The sequence below is a fragment of the Caloenas nicobarica genome, chromosome 13 (genome assembly GCF_036013445.1).
Source record: "Caloenas nicobarica isolate bCalNic1 chromosome 13, bCalNic1.hap1, whole genome shotgun sequence".
In the NCBI taxonomy this organism is placed as follows: domain Eukaryota; kingdom Metazoa; phylum Chordata; class Aves; order Columbiformes; family Columbidae; genus Caloenas; species Caloenas nicobarica.
The window spans coordinates 18309141-18331621 of record NC_088257.1 but is presented as its reverse complement, the minus strand read 5'-3'; the positions used below and the strand labels follow the sequence as shown (position 1 = coordinate 18331621).

The 22481-nt window shown below is 53.7% G+C and overlaps 4 protein-coding genes across 4 annotated transcripts; all 4 read right to left on the bottom strand.

Annotated features, from left to right (window-relative positions):
• Window positions 1-1623: 1623 nt before the first annotated feature.
• LOC135993737 (protocadherin beta-15-like) lies at window positions 1624-4062 on the bottom strand. The gene has a single exon (XM_065643767.1). It carries the CDS (start codon window positions 4057-4059, stop codon window positions 1627-1629), a length of 2433 nt encoding a protein of 810 aa, XP_065499839.1. The 5' UTR covers window positions 4060-4062; the 3' UTR covers window positions 1624-1626.
• A 5715-nt stretch (window positions 4063-9777) lies between these two features.
• LOC135993818 (protocadherin beta-15-like) lies at window positions 9778-13450 on the bottom strand. The gene has a single exon (XM_065643925.1). It carries the CDS (start codon window positions 13445-13447, stop codon window positions 11006-11008), a length of 2442 nt encoding a protein of 813 aa, XP_065499997.1. The 5' UTR covers window positions 13448-13450; the 3' UTR covers window positions 9778-11005.
• A 1138-nt stretch (window positions 13451-14588) lies between these two features.
• On the bottom strand, window positions 14589-15516 carry LOC135993759 (protocadherin gamma-A2-like). Its single transcript, XM_065643814.1, is given in 3 exon segments — window positions 14589-14830; window positions 14833-15196; window positions 15412-15516. Coding segments are annotated over 3 exon segments (711 nt in total).
• A 2977-nt stretch (window positions 15517-18493) lies between these two features.
• Window positions 18494-21605, bottom strand: LOC135993852 (protocadherin beta-15-like). The gene has a single exon (XM_065643977.1). The coding sequence runs from the start codon at window positions 21402-21404 to the stop codon at window positions 18963-18965; it is 2442 nt and encodes an 813-aa protein (XP_065500049.1). The 5' UTR covers window positions 21405-21605; the 3' UTR covers window positions 18494-18962.
• Window positions 21606-22481: the final 876 nt, after the last annotated feature.

Sequence of the window (22481 nt, the reverse complement as noted above, 5' to 3'; positions counted from 1 at the left end):
TAGTGTCACAAACACTTTGTGCTCAAATACCTCAGAGTTCCCATCTGCAGCTGGAGCTGTCAGGAGAGTTGGAAAGGTCACTCCCCCCACCTCACTATTTTGATGAGGCCTTTGTAAACCAGGGCACCTGTTAGGGCAGGGGCCAGTATCCCCTGACCTGGATCGAACTGGGCCCTGTCGCGGCCAGAAGCTCAGTGCTCAGAAGTCCTGTAGACACCTGCCAGCAATTCCCTTCTGCCCACATTTTCCCTTAATGTTCCATCAGCCACATCCCCAAAATGCTAAACCTTACCTCAGTCAGGAGATAAAACTCCCACCATTTTTAGCACTTTGACAGAGCTTTCCCAGAACAAACATCTCTACAAAGAGTATTCTCACAACTCAAGTCAGTTGGGTGTTCTTTTTATTCCACTTTTACTCAGAAATGTATCGCATTTCACAGGAGTACAGTTTATAACTGCAGCACAAAACAGCACAAGGGTTCCCAAAAATTCTGTGCCACACTACCTTCATTCAAAAAATCCATTATCATACATTGGGTGGCAGTCCTTAAACGAAATACAGAAGAAAATTCTCAAACACAGCACACAAAGTAGAAGGAGAAAGGGCAAAAGGAAGAATGTAAAAGCTTGACACAAACCCAGAAAATAATCTAGAAAAAGCTTTCCACTCCTATCAAGAAACCTCTGAATTTGGGAACAACACTGATAAGACCAAACACAATGACCCTTTACAAGTTCATCTTGATTCTACCTTCAGATGAACTCCTTTGAAGTGATCTGTGGAGTTTCCTAACAAAGCACTCAAATACAATGAATGTGTGTTCACAACCCTGTACAGTTACAGTCTGTGCCAACATCATTTGTGCTGCTGTCATTTCAAAGCAATCACAAGGAGAAAGTCCACCCACGCACCCACCTTTCATGCACCAAAGTGAAATCTCAATCTGCTTTTTGCGGCTCTCCCATAGAGACACTAAGACTTCCGTTCTCCAAGGGTAAAAGTATCTTTCTTGCCTGATGAACTGTGTATGAGCAACTCCCATCTTCACTAGGAAGCAGTAGGGCAGCATATACAGACACACAATGGCTGTACAGAGAGATATAGTGACCAAGAGTCACAACACAATGAGCCCACACATCTCAGACAGAGACATCCAGAACTCAGAGCAGAAAGAGCCCCGTGCTTGAACCACATTGTAACACAGTACTCACAACTTCCTTGCTCTCTCGATCCAGAAGAAAGGCCACATGCATTTCAGTGAGCAGGTGATTTGTCTCCTTGGCCATGCCACTGCGATACAGCAGAGAATAAGAGGGCCATGGTCTTGCCAAACAGCGAGACAAAAATATAGCTGGGCACCCAAGGACTAGCCCCCCTCTTGAAACATTTCAGAAATGGCGGTAGCAGCAAAAATATATTATTACTTGTCTGAGGAAGCCTTTGGCTTCCTCTGTTTGCTATTTTCAGGGGGAGAAAAGCTTTCATCTGACTAAAAATCTGAGGGTAAACTGCTGAAAACAACTGTAAATGCAGAATTCTCAGGGAAACGTTGCCACGTATTATAGCCCACATCTGTTCCTATCACGAGACCTAAAGCCTCTGGCTGCTCTGACTCCACGCTACTTAAAGACTATTGAACTGCTCCACAGAGAGTGTCCCTGGGTTGTCTGGTGCCACATCATCCACGGTTATATGGCCACAGAGGAAATCCTGTTCATCGTCTGTGCCCCCACCTGTGGTGCAGTGCTCTGGTGGCGGGCTGAGGAGGATGGGCTTCAGGAACTTGAACTCGCTGTTGCCTGAGCCTGTTGTGAGGCTGATCGCATAGCAATAGGGGTGGGGCAGGGTCCCTGCAACAGCTGCATCTGCCAGGCCACCCTGCAAGTTGCCAGCACCGTAGAGTACTTGCCCACCCTTCAGCACCTTTCTTTTGCACACCTTGAGAGCAACAAAGGCTGCCATGGATGCAAGGAAGAGGAGTGAGACAAAGACCAATGAAATCATTAAATACATTGTTAGGGAGTCACCCTCACCCTCTCTGGCCAGGCTGCTGTGTGGTAGACGCACATCTGAGAAGTCACTGAGTAGAAGCACACTCAGAGACGCTGTGGCTGACAGTGGTGGCTGCCCATTGTCTCGCACCAGAACAATGAGCTTTTGCTTCACAGGGTCTCTCTCCATCACTGGCCTCCTCAGCTGCACTTCCCCGCTTTGGGCACCCACCACAAACAGCCCAGGGTCAGTGGCCCTCAACAGGTGGTATGAGAGCCATGAATTCTGCCCTGAGTCAGCATCAATGGCCACCACTTTGGTGAACAGGTACCCAGCATCAGCTGACATGGGCACCAGTTCACTGGATGGTGGGTTGCTGTCCTGCGAGGGGTACAGCACCAGTGGTGCATTGTCATTCTCATCCACCACAACAAGGCGGACAGTGACATTGGCACTGAGGGCAGGAGACCCTGCGTCAGAGGCACTCACCAAGACCTCGATCTGCTTCACCTGCTCATAGTCCAGGGGCCGTAGCACAAACACATCCCCATTCTCAGAGTTCACAGAGATGCAGGAGCAGGAAGGTTGCTCTGAGGGGTGGGCTGGTACCAGGGAATAGGTCACCTTGGCATTGGGCCCCACGTCGGCATCTGCAGCACTCACAGCTCCAACAAGCACCGTGGGGACATTGTTCTCACGCACATACATGGTGTATGATGTCTGGTTGAAGACAGGTGCATTGTCGTTCACATCTGAGATGTCCACCGTGAAGGTCTGTGTGGTTGTGAGAGGAGATGACCCCGCATCTGCTGCTGTGACACTGAGGATATACCCTGATGTCTCCTCCCGGTCCAGCGCGGTCACAGTCACCAGCTCGTAGTAATTCTTATAGGCCGGACGCAGGGAGAATGACATCTGGTCCTCAAGGGCACAGGAGATCTTCCCATTGACTCCAGAATCCCTGTCCTTGACATTAAAGAGGGCGACCACTGTCCCAGGTAAAACGTTCTCAGGGAGGGAGCTGCTGAAGGAACTGACGACCAGCTCTGGTGCATTGTTGTTCACATCCACCACCTCCACCAGCACCTTGCAGATTGCTGAGAGGCCACCACCGTCTGTGCCCTGCACGCTGAGCTCATGATTCTCTGCTGCCTCAAAGTCCAGAGGCTTTGTTAGTTTAATTTCACCACTGACAGGGTCAATCACAAATGCAGAGTCACTCTGGCCCACTGCTTGGCGGAACTGATAGGAGATGTCTCCATTAGGTCCTTCATCCAGATCAGTTGCCACCACGCTGAGAATAACAGAGCCCTCTGGTGCATTTTCCAAAACGCGCGCAACATATAACTCCTGCACAAAGACTGGAGAGTTGTCATTTACATCTAAAACAACAATGCGGATTTGTGTGGTCCCACTCCTGGGAGGAGAGCCACCATCTCTGGCAATGAGACTGAAACCCATTTCTGACTGCTCCTCTCTGTCTAGCAGCTTTTCCAAAACCAGTTCCAAGTATTTCTTGCCCTTAGTCCTACTCTCAAAAGAGATACTAAAGTACTCGTTCTCGGGAGAGATGCTATAAGCCTGGATGCTGTTGCTGCCAATATCCAGGTCCTGAGCCCTCACCAGTGGGAAACGTGAGCCTGGGTTGCTCGTTTCCGGAATCTTAAAAGTGACTTGGTCCTCCGGGAAAACGGGCGCATGGTCATTGATGTCCTCCACGGCCACCTCGACCCGCAAGAACTGCAGCGGGTTGGCCAGCACCAGCTCGAAGGGCAGCGTGCAGGTAGCGGCCTGCCCGCACAGCTCCTCCCGGTCCAGCCTCTCCGCCAGGACCAGGCGGCCGGTGCCGCGCTCTAAGCGAAAGTGCTGCCGGCCGTCCTCTGAGGCCAGGCGGGCGCGGTGAGCCGAGAGCTGCGCCGGGGCCAGCCCCGCGTCCTCCGCCACGTTGCCTACCACCGAACCGCTCTCCCCCTCCTCGGCTACGGAGTAGCGCAGAGGCTCGGAGCGAGCGTGCGGCAGGGACAGGAAAGCAGAGAAACAAAGCACTTGCCTTGCGATCGCCATGTCGGGCCGGTCCGGGATCCTCCGTTTCGCGGATCGCCCGCGCAGTCCTCCGCGGAAAGCGGTTCCCGGCAGCAGCGCGGCGGAGCGGCTGGCGGCCGCCCTCCCTTCCTCCCTCCTGCTTCTCGCCGAGTCCGCCTGCGGAGTCCGGAGGGCGGCTGCCTCAGTCCGTTCGCCGCCGCCTCTCCTGCCCGGCCGGGCTGGGCTGGGCAGGGCCGGGACTGGTCAGACCGAGGTCGGCCGCCTCCCCGCTCGCAGCCTCTCGGCGACGCCTTGGCCGGGAGCGCCACCCCGCGGCCCGCCGCCAGACTCCGTCCGCCGCTGCCCGCTGCCCGCTTCCCGCGCTGCCGCCTCTCACTGCAACACGGACCCGCGCGCACACGCGCGGCTGCGGCCTCTCGCCTCCGTGAGAGTCCCGCGGCAGGACGCGCGTACAGCGCGCCGGGGAGGGAAGCGCGGGGACGGAGACGCGAGAGCCCTGCGGGGCCGCCGCATAAACCCGAGCGCACGAGCAGCGCCGGCACCTGCCCCCCCGTCTTCTCCCTCTCTGTGCAGCCCCGGGCCTCGTCTGTGCTTGGTTCCCGGGAGGCCAATCCCTGCCTTCCTGCACGACAAATGCCAGGTGTTTCCCACGGTACGACGAAGGCTGAGCCCGGACGGACGGAGCCGCCTTCCCCGGCTGGAGAAATCGGGCAAGGGCCTCCGCCGGGGCAGCGCGCAGGGAACAGAAGGGCTCGGCGAGACATGGACTCAGGAATCTCAGCCTGAGGAACGGGAAGGGAGGCGGGTCACAGCAAGGCTTAGGCGTGGACGCGCCTGCCGGTCGGCTAGTCAAGCGGCCGAGAGGGAGGACGTGCTGAGCTCCCTGGGTCGGCTTCCCTGTTCACCCGCGGGCTGCGACCTGCACAGCGATTCTTCGTCCTTGCCCACCCCGACTCAGCGGTGGACGCCAGCGGTTACTGCTTCGTCCTCCTCTCAGGAGCGTATCTGAGCCGGAGAAAGCAGCGTCATGCCGTAGAAGTAGTGTAGGAGCGCGGCAGCTGCCCGCGCTCTCTCACCAGCACATCCGGCGCTGGCAGCAGGTACAGCACCTGCGGCGCGTTGTCGTTCTCGTCCGCGATCACCAGCCGCACCGACACGTTGCTGCTCAGCGCCGGCGCGCCGCCATCCTCCGCCCGCACCCACAGCCCCACCTCGCGCACCTCCTAGTAGTCGAACGAGCGCAGCGCGTACAGCGCGCCCGTCTCCGCTTCCGCACCCTCAGCACCAGCGCGCCCGCCGCGTTGTTCTCGGGCAGCTGGGCCCCGTAGCGCGCCTCCGCGAACACGGGCGCGTTGTCGTTCACGTCCAGCACCCGCAGCCACAGCGGTGCTCCATAGCGCCGGCGACCCGCCGTCCGCCGCCAGCACTGTCGCGTTGTTCTCCGAAAGCTCCTCCAGGTCCAGCTCTCTCGCCGTCTCCACACGGTAATAGTACTCGAAGGACTTCTCCAGACGGAACCGTGGAAACACTCATCTGCCGACAGCAACTGCAGCGCTCTGACGATGGGCAGCGGCCGCCCTCCCACTCCTGCTCAGCCAACACCGCTTGCTGCAGCGCCGCGCTTGCCAGCATCCCTGAGAGCAGTGCATACAGAATCAGGGACATGGGTGCATCCAGGAGAGCCTCTCTGACAAGTCCTCCCAACGCATTGCTTCCTAAACGGCACCTCCGACGAGCCACTCGGGAAAGCTGAGCAGCATCTTCAGGCCCTCCAGTGCAGAAAATAGTCTCTCTCTCTCATAGGGTAAAAACAGGAATAAGCCTTCGGGTTATGAACTGCACGAGATGCACGAACCGTCAAACTGAAAAGGCCAGCAGTCTTACACCAGGAGGGGCTGGTTCCTTGTCATCTCACTAAGAGACATATTAAGTCTGATTAAGTCTCATTCACGACTCTGTCTATTATAGCTCACACCATTGCTAGAGATTAACACAGATAAACCAACGTCCCTTTAGATGTGGAGAACCCTGAGCAGAGGAGCATCACACAGCACTCCGGCCACACACAGCATGACATGCAGACTCTGGTCATAGAAAATAATGAGCATCCCCGTTTCAGTTGTTCAAGATATTACACTACTTCCTTACAAGAAAGGAATTAGCTTAATTATTTTGAGTGTCACATTAAATGAAGTTCCCATATGGACTCCTTTATCACAGGTGGCTGTCTCATCAGTACCAAGTGGGAGCTCCCTCCATTTTCCTTGTTTACAATGAGCGGAGTTTATTGTTCTGCTACAAAATTTCTGCAGCACAACACAGTACAGCACATCTCAGGCCTGTGCCTGAATGGAGATTGTAAGGAGCTGAGTGTCAGTTTCTTCCCAAAGAACAAGTGATAGCATGAGAGGAAATAGCCTCAAGTTGCACCAGGGGAAGTTTAGATTTGATGCTAAGAAAACTTCATTCACATGAAGTATTGTCAAGCATTGGCACAGGCTGCCCAGGGAAGTGGTTGAGTTGCCATGCCAGGAGCTGGTGCTCAGGGGCATGGTTTATTGGTGGACTTGGTAGTCTTCAGATTAACAGTTGGACTTGGTGATCTCAAGGACCTGTTCCAACTGAAATGATTCTATGGTTCTACCCAGGTTAATTGAGTAGTCAATCATTTACACCTCTATGTCACAGCCAGAAGTTCAGGGTTTAGGAAAGCCATAGAGGCCTGCCAGCAATTCTGTCCTCCCCACAATTTTCCTCAGTGCTCTATTGGCTGCATCTCCAAACGGCAGAAATGTACCCACTCTACCTTCCTCAGCCAGGAGACCAAATGAGAAAAAAACTCCCAGCCTCTTGAAAGCTTTGACAGAGGTTTTCCAATAAGAACCTCTCTACAAAGACTACTCTCTCAACTCAAGTAGGCATTCTTTTTATTTCACTTTTACACATAACAGTTCAGAAGGGCACAGTTTATAAATGCAGGACAACACAGCATGACGGTTTCCAGATGTTCTGTGCCACACTGCCTTCATTCAAAGAATCTGTTATTATACATGGTGTGACAGTCATTCTTAAGAGAAATATGGAAGACAGTGCTCAAAGTTGGTTCTTAGAGTAGAAGCAGAACAGGCAAAAAGGAGAATGCAAATGCTCTATCACAAACCCAGAAAATCATCTCAGGACAGTTTTCTATTCTCATCAAGAAGCCTCTGAATTTGGGAACAACAATGATAAGACCAAAATCAATGGCCCCTTTCCAAGTTCATCTTGATTCTACCTTCAGACACACTCCTTTGAAGCAACTTCTGGAGTTTTCTTACAATGCACTCAAAGACAATGTGTATTTGAAACTCTGTATACTTACCACCTTTTAGCAGGCAATTCCAGTGCATCAAAATTTAACAAGTGGGACAGAAGAATAGCTTGGCAAAACAGGGAACTCCTCATAGAACTCATGAGGAAAAAGAAATTGTATCATTTCTAGAAACAAGGTCAGGCTTATGCAGGAAGATTGCAGAGCTTTGGTTCCTACATGCAGGGGGAAGACATGAAAAGCCAGAGATCAGTAGAAATGAAATTGGCCAGTGGTGTGTCGGACAACAAGAAAGACTTTTTAAAGTACACTAATAGCAAGAGGAGTTCCAAAGAAAACATTGGATTGTTAGTGGTCACTTGACTATCATGGATGAAGGCAAAGTGGAGGCATTGAATTCTTTTCTTGCCTCAGGCTTCAATTATATTGATAGACCTTGTGCTGTCACATCCACTGAGTCAGAGGATGACAAGTTCAGGAACAGTAACTTGCCATTGGTGGACACTGAAGTTGTAAGGGGCCAGCTCTATCAGCTGAATGTTCACAAGTCCATGGGGACAATGGGATTCGTCCCAGAGTACTGAAAGGGCTGGAGGATATTACAGGAGGACCTTTCTTGATCGTCTGCCAAAGTTCTTGGGAGTCTGCAGATGTTCCTGCTGACTGGAGGCTGGTCAGTGTTCTTCCAATTTACAAGAAGGGCCTAAAGGCAGACCCAGGAAACTACAGACCTGTTTGTCTAACTTCAGTTATTGGAAAAATTATGGTGATGATCATAGTGGGTACTACGAAAAGGCATTTAAAGAACAACACAATAATCAGGCACAGTCAACAGGGGCTCAACAAGGGAAGGTCCTGTTTAACTAATTTGACATTCTTCTATGACAAGGTCACTTGCCTCACGGATGAAGGGAATGTGGTGGCTGCAGTTTTCCTGGATTGTAATAAGGCTTTAGAGACTGTCCCTCACAGCATCCTTCTGGACACATGGTCCAATTGTGAGATGAGCAGGTTCACGGTGCTCTGAATGAAGAAGTGGCTGAAGTGTAGAGCTTATAGAGCTGTAAGGAATGAAGTGATCTCTCGCTGGTGACCAGTCACCACAGGTGTTCCTCGGGGTACATTTCTAGACCCAGCTCTGTTTAATATTTTCATCAATGATCTAGATGCAGATCCTTGTCATAGAAAAGAAAGAGTGCCCCCCATTTCAGTCATTCAAGCCATTTTAGGACTTTCCTGCAAGAAAGAAATTCTCTTTGTCGTTTCCAATGTCACAGTAAAAGAAATTCACATATAGACTTTTTGCTTGCCGAAGGCTTTCTCACCAGCACCACGTGGGAGATGCTTGCACATTCCTTGGTTACAATGAGTTGAGTTTATCCTTCCACCACAGGATTTGTGCAGCACAACAAAGCACAGGACAGCACAGCACAGGCCTATGCCTGAAAGAAGCCTGTAAGGAGGTGGATGTCAGTCTCTTCCCAAGTAGCAAGTGATAGGACAAGAGTAAATTTGCTTAAGTAGCACCAGGAGAAGTTTAGATTGGATATTAAGAAAAATTTCTTCACCAAAAGGATTGTCAAGCACTGGAACCAGCTCTCCAGGGAAGCGGTTGAGTCATGATCCCTCGATGTAGCACTCAGGGACATGGTTTAGTGATGGACTTGGTAGTTCAATGTTTACCGTTGGACTCAATGGTCTCAAGGATCTTTTGCAACCTAAATGATCCTATGATTCTACTGATGTTAAGTGGATAATGGATCATTTGCTCCTCCATGTGCAATCATCTTGTGGTCAGCAGCACTTCACCACCCTGTCCTCAGGACTTACCTTTTCATCAGGGCATTGTGGAAGGGATGGCTGTAGTCCTCTGCATCTCCTGAGAGCAAAGCCTCTCTCTGGTAGCTGTTTTCATCCATCAAATGCCCACCTCCTGACGCTCCGCCTAATACTTCCCAAAGGAACAAGTGTGCTGTCCATCTGCCATCCATCTTCTGAAACTCCTACAGCTTTAGCGTCACAAACACTTTGTGCTCAAATACCTCGGAGTTCCCCTCTGCAGCTGCAGCTGCCAGGAGACTTGGAAAGGTCACTAACCCCACCTCACTGCTTTGACAAGGCCTTTTCACACCTGGGGTCACTCTTAGGGCAGTGGTGTTTCTCCTGACCTGGATTGAACTGGGTCCTGTCACTGTCAGAAGCTCAGTGCTCTGAAGACCTGTAGAGACCTGCCAGCAATTCCCTTCTCCCATAGTCTTCCAGAATGCTCTATCAGCTCTATCTCCAAAATTAAGACATGTACCTGCTCAACCTTACCTCAGTAATGGAACAAAATGAGAAAGAAAAATATCCAGCCTCCTGAGAACTTTTCCAAAGAAAACATCTCTGCAAGACCTGTTCCACACAAGGTATTGAGGTGTTCTCTTTATTTCACTTTTACACACAATGGTGTTGTGGTTAACAATGGTACAGTTTATAAGTCCAGCACAACACAGCGTGATGATTTCCAAATATTCCATGCCACACTGCATTCTTTCAAACAGGCTGTTGTTATACATGGGGTGACAATGCTTCTTATGAGGAACAGGTAAGGAAATGCTCAAATACAGTTCACAAAGCACAAGGAGAAAGGGCAAAAATTAGAATGCAAAAGCTCTACACAAACCCAGAAAATCATCTCAGAAAAGCTTTGCATTCCCATCACAAAGCCTCTGAAATTGTGAACAACAATGACAAGAACAAATTCAAGAGCCCCTTTCCAAGTCAATCTTGATTCTACCTTCAGACAAACTCCTTTGAAGTGAATTTTGGAGTTTCCTTACAATGCACTCAAAGAAAATGAATGTGTTTTCACAACTCTTTACAGTTATAGTCTCTACCAAAATTGTTTGTGTTGCTATAATTTCAAGCCAATCCCAAGCAGACGACCCGACCGTTCACCTTTATCACACGTGCCAAAGCAAAGTCTCATTCTGCATGTTGCTGTTCACCCTAGAGAAGACAAGATTGCTGTTCTCCAAGGGTAAATATATCTACATTGCATCGTGACCAGTTTGACATGAGCAGCTCCCTGCTGCACCAGACAGCACTAGGGCATCATATGCAGACACACAAAATCTGTATGGACAGGCATAGTGACCAGAAGGCAAAACACACAGAGCCCACACATCCCAGAGACAGAGGCATTCAGAACCCAGAGCAGAAAGAGAGCAGTGCTTGTGCCCCACTGTAACACAGTACTCACAACTTCCTTGCTTTCCTGACCCAGGAGGAGGGCTATGTGCATTTCAGCAAGCAGGTGATTTTTCTGCCCGACCGTGCCATAGCATTACAGCACAGAAAAAGAGGTCCACGATCTTGCCAAACAGTGAGACAAGAACGTAGCTGTGGGCCCCTGCAACTAACCCCACTCTTGAAGAATTTCAGAAATGGCTGTATTAGAAATTAAACATGTTGTTTCCAGGGTAACAGGGCTCTTAGTGTCTTTTCTTTCTTTTTAGAGGGGAAGAAAAGCTTTCATCTGAATAAAAATTTGAGGGAAATCAATGTTGCCAATTGCAAGTGCAGATTAACTCTGAAGGAAACATTCCCACGTGTTGTAGACCACATCCCCTCCTATCATGAGGCCTGAAACCCCTGGCTGTGCTGACTCCACATTTAACTAAATGAAAGACTATTGAACTGCTCTGCAGAGAGCATCCCTGGGTTGTCTGGTGCCACATCCTCCATGGTGATAGGGCCACAGGTGAAATCCTGTTCATCATCAGTGGCCCCACCTGTGGTGCAGTGCTGTGGTGGCAGGCTGGGGAAGGTGGGCTTCAGGAACTTGAACTCACTGTTGCCTGAACCTGTTGTGAGGCTGATCTCATAGCAATAGGGGTGAGGAAGGGTCCCTGCAGTTGCTGCACTAGCCAGGCCACTCTGCAAGGTTCCAGCACCGTAAAGCACATGCCCACCCTTCAGACCATTTCTCTTGCACACCTTGAGAACAACAAAGGCTGCCATGGATGTGAGAAAGAGGAGTGAGACAAAGACCAATGAAATTATTAAATACATCGTTAAGGAGTCACCCTCATCCTCCGTGGCCAGGCTGCTGTGCGGTAGGTGCACATCTGAGAAGTCACTGAGCAGAAGTGCACCCAGTGATGCTGTAGCTGACAGCGATGGTTGCCCATTGTCTCGCACCAGAACAATGAGCTTCTGCTTCACAGGGTCTTTCTCTGTCACAGGCCTCCTCAGCCGCACCTCCCCACTCTGGGCACCCACCACAAACAGCCCAGGGTCAGTGGCCCTCAACAGGTGGTATGAAAGCCATGAGTTCTGCCCTGAGTCGGCATCGATGGCCACCACTTTGGTGACCAGGTACCCTGCCTCAGCTGACATGGGCACCAGTTCGCTGGACAGTGAGCTGCTGTCCTGCGAGGGGTACAGCACCAGTGGTGCATTGTCATTCTCATCCACCACGACAAGGTGGACAGTGACACTGGCACTGAGGGCAGGAGACCCTGCATCAGAAGCACTCACCAAGACCTCTATCTGCTTCACCTGCTCATAGTCCAGAGGCCGCAGCACAAACACATCCCCATTCTCAGAGTTCACAGAGATGCAGGAGCAGGGAGGCTGCTCTGTGGGGTGGGCAGGTACCAGGGAATAGGTCACCTTGGCATTGGGCCCCACGTCGGCATCTGCAGCACTGACAGCGCCAACAAGCACCGTGGGGACATTGTTTTCACGCACATACATGGTGTATGATGTCTGGTTGAAGACAGGTGCATTGTCATTCACATCTGAGATGTCCACTGTGAAGGTCTGGGTGGTTGTGAGAGGAGGTGACCCCGCGTCTGCTGCTGTGACACTGAGAATGTACTGTGCAGTCTCTTCCCGGTCCAGCGCGCTCACAGTCACCAGCTCATAGTAATTCTTATAGGTTGGCCGCAGCAAGAATGACAGCTGGTCCTCAAGGGCACAGGAAATCTTCCCGTTGGCTCCAGAATCCCTGTCCCTAACAGCAAAGAGGGCAACCACAGTCCCGGGTAATGTGTTCTCAGGGAGGGGGCTGCTGAAGGAACTGACCACCAGCTCCGGTGCATTGTCATTCACATCCACCACCTCCACCAACACCTTGCAGAGTGCTGAGAGGCCACCACCATCAGTGGCCCGCACACTGAGCTCATATTTCTCTGCTGACTCGAAGTCCAGAGGCTTTGTTAGTTTAATTTCACCACTGACAGGGTCAATAAAAAATCCAGAGTCATTCTGGCTCACTGCCTGGCTGAACTGATAGGAGATGTCCCCATGAGGTCCCACATCCAGATCTGTAGCCACCACGCTGAGAACAACAGAGCCCTCTGGCGCATTTTCCAAAACCTTCCCAATGTACAGTCTCTTTGTGAAGACTGGAGAGTTGTCATTTACATCCAGAACAACAATCCGGATTTCGGTGGTCCCACTCCTGGGAGGAGAGCCCCCATCTGTTGCAATTACACTGAAACCCATTTCTGCCTGCTCCTCTCTGTCTAGCGGCTTTTCCAAGACCAGTTCCACATAGTTCTCATAATCACTGTGAAAACCAAAGTTGACACTGAAGTACTCGTTCTCGGGAGTTATGCTGTAAGCCTGGATGCTGTTGCTGCCAATATCCAGGTCCCGAGCTCCCTCCAGGGGGAAACGCGAGCCCGGGTTGCTCGTTTCCGGAATCTTAAAAGTGACTTGGTCCTCCGGGAAAACGGGTGCATGGTCATTGATGTCCTCCACGGCCACCTCGACCCGCAAGAACTGCAGGGGGTTGGCCAGCACCAGCTCGAAGGGCAGCGTGCAGGTAGCGGCCTGCCCGCACAGCTCCTCCCGGTCCAGCCTCTCCGCCAGGACCAGGCGGCCGGTGCCGCGCTCTAAGCGAAAGTGCTGCCGGCCGTCCTCCGAGGCCAGGCGGGCGCGGCGAGCCGAGAGCTGCGCCGGGGCCAGCCCCGCGTCCTCCGCCACGTTGCCTACCACCGAGCCGCTCTCCCCCTCCTCGGCTACGGAGTAGCGCAGAGGCTCGGAGCGAGCGTGCGGCAGGGACAGGAAAGCAGAGAGACAAAGCACTTGCCTTGCGATCGCCATGTCGGGCCGGTCCGGGACAGCCTCCGTTTCGCGGATCGCCCGCGCAGTCCTCCGCGGAAAGCGGCGCCCGGCAGCAGTACGGCGGAAAGCGGCGCCCCGCAGCAGTGCGGCGGGCGCGGACGATCGCCCTCTGTCCCTCGTTTCTTTCTGGAGACCGGGAGCGCAGCTGCCGCGGTCCGGCAGCGGATGGCACGGGGCACCACTCGCCGCCGCTCGCTGCTGCTGTCCGGCCGGGCTGGGCTGGGCAGCGCCGGGCCGGGATCGACCGCCGCCCAACTCGCAGCTGCTCGGCGACGCCTTGTCCAGGAGCGCCACCCTGCGGTCCACCGCCAGACTGCGCCCGCCGCCGCCCGCGCTGCCGCCTTGCGCCGGCACACGGTCCCGCGCGGACACTCGCGGCTGCGGCTGCTCGCTCGCCTGGGGTCCCGCGGCAGGACACGTGCACAGCGCGCCGGGGAGGGAAGCGTATTGACGGAGAAACGAGAGACCTGCGGGGCCCCTGCGTCAGCCCGAGCGCACGAGCAACGTCGGCACCTGCCACGCGTCTTCCCCGCTGCCCAGAGCCCTCGGGCGTGTGCGCGCCTAGCTACTGGGACGCCAATCCGTCCCCTTGGAGAAACGCGGGGACAACAGAAGCACAGGGTGTTTCCCACTGCACAGTGGAGTGTGAGACCGGAGGGACGGAGCTACCTTTGCCGGCCGGAGAAACTGGGCAAGAACCTCCGTCGGGGTAGCACACAGGGAACAGCAGTGCTCGGTGCTAGATGGGCTAAGGGACCTTAGGCTGCGGACCGGGAATGGAGGCGGGTCCCAGCAAGACTCCAGCGGTGACCCACCTGCCGGCAGGCCGGCCAGCCAAGCAGCCGAGCGGGAAGAATGCTGTGCTCCCTGGGTCTGTTTCCTTCTCGCCAGCGGGCTGAAGTTGCGCAGCGGTTCTTCGTCCTTGCCCGCCCCTGCAAAAATCTTACCCGGAAGAAAGCCTGACACAGCTCGGCTGCCGAAAACTCAGCGACGGAGTGGTTTAACAGCGAGGAGCAGCAGCCCAGGGAGGTGATGAGGTAGAAGGTACGCAGGTGCCCCTGGCCGCCAGAGCCTACTCGTGCCTCCTCCCCTCAGGAGCGTGGTTGAGCTGGAGAAAGATTCAGCCCCGCATCAAGGCGATGCTGAGGGTGCCAGTGGCGGAGCACGATGGCTTCCCGCGGTCTTTCATGAGCAGGACGAGAATCTGCCGGGCCGTATCGCACTCCGCTCTGGACCCCGCTGTGCGCACCTCGCCGCTGTGAAGCCCCACGCGGAACAGCCCTGGCTCCGTCGCCTTGGCCAGCTCGTACGACAGCCACGCGTTCTGCCCCGCGTCCGCGTCCACCGCCACCACCTTGGTTCCACGCCTGCCCAGCCGGCGCCCGGCGCGAGCAACGCCGCCGGCGGGTACAGCACCTGCGGCGCGTTGTCGTTCTCGTCCACGATCACCAGCCGCACCGACACGTTGCTGCTCAGCGCCGGCGCGCCGCCGTCCTCCGCCCGCACCCACAGCCCCACCTCGTGCATCTCCTCGTAGTCGAACGAGCGCAGCGCATACAGTGCGCCCATCTCCGTCTCCACCGACACGTACAACGACAGCGGCGCGCCCCGCACCCGCCCCTCCCCCAGCCGGTACCGCACGTGCGCGTTCTGCCCCCAGTCCGCGTCCCACGCCCGCACCCTCAGCACCAGCGCGCCCGTCGCGTTGTTCCAGGGCAGCCGGGCGCCCTAGCGCTTCTGCGAACACCGGCGCGTTGTCGTTCACGTCCAGCACCCGCAGCCACAGCACCGTGCTGCTCCACAGCGTCGGCGACCCTCCGGCCGCCAGCCGCACTGTCACCTTGTACTCCCACACCTCCCGCTAGTCTATTTTCTTGCCGTCACTACACGGTAACACCCCTCGAAGGACTTTTCTAGACGAAATGGTGGAAACATTCATCTACCGACAGCAACTGCAGCGCTCTGCGCTGGGCAGCGGCCTCTGTCTCGCTGCCTTCCCACTCCTGCTCAGCCAACAGCGTGTGCTGCAGCCCCGCGCTTGCCTGCATCCCTGACAACACTGCTTACAGAATCAGAGATATACGCATGCGTTCAGAAGAGTCTCTCTGACAAGTCCTGCCCACCGCATTGCTTCCCAAACGACACCTCTGACGACTCGCTCAGGAATGGTCAACAGTGTGTCCAGTGCAGGAAACAGCCTCCCCCTCTCATAGACTAACAACTGTAATAAACCTAGTGATGAACTGCATGAGACTCATGAACCCTCGAGCTGGAACGACCCCATAGGCAACAGTTTTGCATCAGGAACTGCTGGTTTCTCATCATCTCAGTAAGACAGACATGCCCACTCTCTGTCATTCACAACTCAGTCTGTTAGACATCATAGTATTGGAAGAGATTAGCACAGATAAACTTACATCCTTCTAGATATGGAGAACCCTGTGCAGAGGAGCTTCATACAGGACTCCAGACACGCACAGCAAACCACAGAGACCATGGTCATAGAAAGAAAGGGTGCCCCATTTCAGTCTTTCAACCTATTATAGAACTTTCCTGCAAGAAAGCAATAAGTTTGCATGCAGAATTCTTGCTCGCAGGTGGCTTCCTCACCAGTACAAAGTGGGAGCTCCCTGCTTTCTCCTTGGTCACAATGAGCTGTATTTATCCTTTTGCTACAAAATTTGTGCAGTGCATCAAGCACGGGACAGCACAGGTCTGTCCTGAAAGGAGGTTGTGGGGCAGTGGGTTTCAGTCTCTTTTCCCAAGTTAGAAGTGATAAGATAACATGAAATGACCTCATGGTGTGGCAGGGGAGCTCTAGATAGGATATTAGGAAAAACTTCTTGACCAAAAGAATTGTCAAGAATTGGCATTGACTGCTCGGGGAAGAGATGGAGTTATCAGCTGCCGTGGTTTAGCCCCTGCCAGTAAGTAGGTCCATGTGGCCACTCACTCACTCCTAACCCACCCTGGTGGGATGGGAGAAGAATTGGGAAACAAAAGGTAAAACTCGTGGGTTTAGATAAAAACAGTTTAACAAAACAGGAAAGGAAGAGATTAACCACAACAATAAAAGACTATACAAGTGAGGGATACACAAAGCAATCACTCACCAGCTTGGAAAAATTGATGCCCAGCTCCTGAGCAGTGATCCTGAGCACTAGTCCCGTTCAGCTGATGCCAGAAGTCCAGAGACCCGAGCCCACTTCATACTCAAACATAAACGCACCACACCACCAGTAGCAGAAAACAAAGACCCAGACAGCAGCGATTCCCAAAGAAGCTAGTTCCTCTCATGGTCAGCTCCCTCAGATTCTGCTGAGCATGATGTCATATGCTGTCAAATCTACCTTTGACTACTTGGGGTCAGCTGTCCTGGTTTGTGTCTGCTCCCATCTTCCAGTGAAACTTAGCCCTGTTGGAGCTGAAGCCAGGACATTATCAGCTTCTGGTGAAAATTAACCCTATCCCAACCAAACAAGCACACCATCCCTGGTTGTGGCACTTAGGGATATGGGTCAGTGGTAGACTTGACAGTGCTATGTTAATGGTTGGACTCAATAGTCTCAAGGATCTTTTCCAACTGAAATGATTCCATGAGTCTTCTCAGGTTAACTGGATAGTAGAATATTCACTCTTCCATGTACAACCGTCTTCTGGTCATCATCCCTAGACCAGGCTGTTCTCAGGACTTACCTTTTCATCAGGGCCTTGTGGAAGGGACAGCTGTAGCCCTCTGCATTTCCCAAGAACCAAGCCTCTCCCTGGTAGCTGTTTTCACCCAACAAATGCCACCTCCTGTGGCTCCCCCAAATACTTACCAAAGGAAAAAGTGTGATGTCTGTGTGCCATACATTTTCTGAAACTCCTACAGCTTTAGTGTCACAAACACTTTGTGCTCAAACACCTCCCAGTTCCCATCTGCAACTGGAGCTGTCTGGAGAGTTCCAAAGGTCACTGCCCCACCTCACTGCTTTGACAAGGCCTTTGCACACCCAGGGCCACTGTTAGGGCAGGGGTGTGTTTTGTGTTTCTCCTGACCTGGATCGAACTGGGCCTTGTGGCAGGCAGAAGATCAGTACACAGAAGTGCCATAGAGGCCTGCCAACAACTCCTTTCTCCCACAATTTTCCAAATGTTCCAATGGCCACGCCTACAAATTGCACAAATGAACCTGCTCAACCTCAGTCATGACACAAAACAAGAAAAATCTCCTGGCCTTTTTAACACTTTCCCAGAGCTTTCCCAGAAATAACATCTTTATTAAAAGACTACACTCTAAACTCAAGTCATTTGAGTGTCCTCTTTATTCCACTTTTACACACAAGGGTATGCCATTTTACAATGGTACAGTTTATAACTGCAGCACAACACAGCAAGAGGGTTTCCAAATATTTTGTGCCACACTGCCTTCATTGAAACAATCTGTTATTATACATGGGGTGACAGTCCTTCTCAAGAGGAATAGGGAAGATACTGCACAAACACAGTTCACATGTGTGATGCAAAAGCCCTAAAAAACTCTGTAAAACATCTCAGGACAGCTTTCCATTCCCATCAAGAAGACTCTGAATTTGGGAACAACAATGATAAGACCAAAATCAATGGCCCCTTTTCAAATTCATCTTGATTCTACCTTCAAACAAACTCCTTTGAAGTGACTTGTGAAGTTTCCTTACAATGCACTCAAGGCCAATGAATGTGTTTCTCCAACTGTACAGTTACAGTATGTACCAATATCATTTCTGCTGCTGTAATTTCAAGGCAATCCCAGGGAGAAAGCCTTTCCACCCACCTCTCTCATGTACCAAAGGAAAATCTCATCCTGCATTTAGATGTTCTCCCCTACAGAAGATGAGACTGTTCTCCAAGGGTCAAAATAGCTTTCCTGCCTGATGAGTTGGAATTGTGTGAATTACAAGGCTGGGTGCAACCAACTCCCTGCTGCACAGGGCAGCACTAGGGCAGCATATGCAGGCACACAATGGACATAGTTACCAGAACTCAAAACACACAGAGCCCACATATCTCAGGAACAGAGACATCCAGAATCCAGAGGAGAAAGAGCCCCATGGTTGCACCATATTGTAACACAATACTCACAACTTCCTTGTTCTCCTGACGCAGCAGAAGGGCTATGTGCATTTCAGTGAGCAGGTCATTTGTCTGCCTGACCTTGCCATTGCATTACAGCACAGAAAAAGGGGGCCATGGTCTTGCCTAAGAGCAAGTGAGACAAGAACTTAGCGAGGGGCCCTGGAAATAAACCTCTCTTGAAACACTTCAGAAATGGCTCTAATAGACCTGACACATATGATGAACTTTTGACAAAGGCTTTAGATTCATTTTTCAAGGGGGAGACAAGTTTCATCTGACAAAAAACTTAAAGGTAAAAAATGCTGCCAATTGATAATGCAGATTAACTCTGAAGGAATCATAGCCCACATCCCTTCCTATTGTGAGGTCTGAAGCCTCTGACTGTGCTGACTCCACGCTACTTAAAGGAAAGACTATTGAACCGCTCTGCAGAGAGCATCCCTGGCTGGGCTGGTGCCACCTCCTCCAGGGTGACAGGGCCACAGGTGAAATCCTGTTCATCATCAGTGGCCCCACCTGTGGTGCAGTGCTGTGGTGGCAGGCTGGGGAGGACAGGCTTCAGGAACTTGAACTCACTGTTGCCTGAGCCTGTTGTGAGGCTGATCTCATAGCAATAGGGGTGGGGCAGGGTCCCTGCAGCACCTCCATCAGCAAGGCCACTCTGCAAGGTGCCAGCACTGTAAAGCACGTGCCCACCTTTCAGCTCATTTCTCTTGCACACCTTGAGAGTGACGAAGGTTGCCATGGATGTGAAGAAGAGGAGTGAGACAAAGACCAATGAAATTATTAAATACATTGTTAGGGAGTCACCCTCATCCTCCGTGGCTAGGCTGCTGTGTGGTAGGCGGACATCTGAGAAGTCACTGAGCAAGAGCGCGCTCAGTGATGCTGTGGCTGACAGTGCTGGCTGCCCGTTGTCTCGCACCAGGACAACGAGCTTCTGCTTCACAGGGTCTCTCTCTGTCACAGGCCTCCTCAGCCGCACCTCCCCACTTTGGGCACCCACCACAAACAGCCCAGGATCAGTGGCCCTCAGCAGGTGGTACGAAAGCCATGAATTCTGCCCCGAGTCGGCATCAACGGCCACCACTTTGGTGACAAGGTACCCTGCCTCAGCTGACATGGGCACCAGCTCACTGGATGGTGGGTTGCTGTCCTGTGAGGGGTACAGCACCAGTGGCGCATTGTCATTCTCATCCACCACGACAAGGTGGACAGTGACGTTGGCACTGAGGGCAGGGGACCCTGCATCAGAGGCACGCACTAAGACTTCAATCTGCTCCACCTGCTCATAATCCAGAGGCCGCAGCACAAACACATCCCCATTCTCAGAGTTCACAGAGATGCAGGAGCAGGAAGGCTGCTCTGTGGGGTGGGCTGGTACCAGGGAATAGGTCACCTTGGCATTGGACCCCACATCAGCATCTGCAGCACTCACAGCTCCAACGAGCACCGTGGGGACATTGTTCTCACGCACATACATGGTGTATGATGTCTGGTTGAAGACAGGTGCATTGTCATTCACATCTGAGATGTCCACTGTGAAGGTCTGGGTGGTTGTGAGAGAAGGTGACCCCGCATCTGCTGCTACGACACTGAGGATGTACTGTGCAGTCTCTTCCCGGTCCAGCGTGCTCACAGTCACCAGCTCATAGTAATTCTTATAGGCTGGTCGCAGGGAGAATGACAGCTGGTCCTCAAGGGCACAGGAGATCTTCCCGTTGGCTCCAGAATCTGCATCCTTGACATTAAAGAGGGCGACCACTGTCCCGGGTAATGTGTTCTCAGGGAGGGGGCTGCTGAAGGAACTGACCACCAGCTCCGGTGCATTGTCGTTCACATCCACCACCTCCACCAGCACCTTGCAGATTGCTGAGAGGCCACCACCATCAGTGGCTCGAACGCTGAGCTCATGATTCTCTGCTTTCTCAAAGTCCACAGGCTTTGTGAGTTTAATTTCACCACTCACAGGGTCAATTACAAATGCCAAGTCACTCTGGCTCACTGCTTGGCTGAACTGATAGGAGATGTCCCCATTAGATCCCGCATCCTGATCGGTTGCCACCACACTGAGAACCACAGACCCCTCTGGTGCGTTTTCCAAAATCTGCGCAACATAAAGCTCCTGTGTGAAGACCGGGGCATTGTCATTGGCATCTAGAACAACAATGTGGATTTGTGTAGCCCCACTCCTGGGAGGAGAGCCCCCATCCATTGCAGTTACAGTGAAACCCATTTCTGACTGCTCCTCTCTGTCTAGCAGTTTTTCCAAAACCAGTTCCACGTACTTCTTCCCCTTAATCCGAGTTCCAAAGGTGACACTAAAGTACTCATTCTCTGGAGAGATGCTGTAAGCCTGGATGCTGTTGCTGCCAATATCCAGGTCCCGAGCTCCCTCCAGGGGGAAACGCGAGCCCGGGTTGCTCGTTTCCGGAATCTTAAAAGTGACTTGGTCCTCCGGGAAAACGGGCGCATGGTCATTGATGTCCTCCACGGCCACCTCGACCCGCAAGAACTGCAGCGGGTTGGCCAGCACCAGCTCGAAGGGCAGCGTGCAGGTAGCGGCCTGCCCGCACAGCTCCTCCCGGTCCAGCCTCTCCGCCAGGACCAGGCGGCCGGTGCCGCGCTCTAAGCGAAAGTGCTGCCGGCCGTCCTCCGAGGCCAGGCGGGCGCGGCGAGCCGAGAGCTGCGCCGGGGCCAGCCCCGCGTCCTCCGCCACGTTGCCTACCACCGAACCGCTCTCCCCCTCCTCGGCTACGGAGTAGCGCAGGGGCTCGGAGCGAGCGTGCGGCAGGGACAGGAAAGCAGAGAGACAAAGCACTTGCCTTGCGATCGCCATGTCGGGCCGGTCCGGGACAGCCTCCGTCTCGCTGATCGCCCGCGCAGTCCTCCGCGGAAAGCGGCGCCCAGCGTCAGCGCGGCGGGGCGGCTTGCGGCCGCCTTCCCTTCCTTCTTCCTGCTTCTCGCCGAGCCCGGCTGCTGGGTTCGGAGGGCGGCTGCCGCGGTCCGTTACCAGATGGCACGGGGCACCACTCTCGGCCGCTCACCGCTGCCGCTGCTGCCTGGCCGGGCTGGGCAGGGCTGGGCTGGGCTGGGCTCAGTCGCCTCCCCGCTCGCAGCCTCTCGGCGACGCCTTGGCCGGGAGCGCCACCCTGCGGCCCGCCGCCAGACTGCGCCCGCCGCCGCCCGCTGCCGCCTCGCACCGGCACACGGACCCGCGCACACACGCAGGCTACGGTCGCTCGCCCGCCTGGGGTCCCGCGGCAGGACGCGCGCACAGCATGCCGGGGAGGGAAGCAGAGGGACGGAGACACGGGAGACCTGCGGGACCGCCGTGTCAGGCCGAGCGCACTAGCAGCGCCGGCACCTGCCCCCCGTCTTCCCTCTCTCTTTGCAGCACCCGGCCAATCCCTGCCTTTCTGCACGACAAATGCAAGGTGTTTCCCACGGTGCGACGAAGGCTGAGCCCGAACGGGCAGAGCCGCCTCCCCCGGCTGGGGAAACCAGGCAAGGGCCTCTGCCGGGGCGATATGGAGGGAACAGAAGGGATCGGCGACACATGGATTCAGGAATCTCAGCCTGAGGAACGGGAAAGGAGGCGGGTCACAGCAAGGCTTAGGCGTGGACGCGCCTGCCGGTCGGCTAGTCAAGCGGCCGAGAGGGAGGACGGTCTGAGCTCCCTGGGTCGGCTTCCCTGTCGTCAGCGGGCTGCGACCTGCACAGCGATTCTTCGTCCTTGTCCGCCCCGACTCAGCAGTGGACGGCAGCGGTTACTGCTTCATCCTCTGCTCAGGAGCGTATCTGAGCTGGAGAGAACAGCGGGATGCCGGAAAAACAGTGTTGGGGCGCGGCAGCTGGCCGCGCTCTCGCACCAGCACATCCGGCGCTGGCAGCAGGTACAGCACCTGCGGCGCGT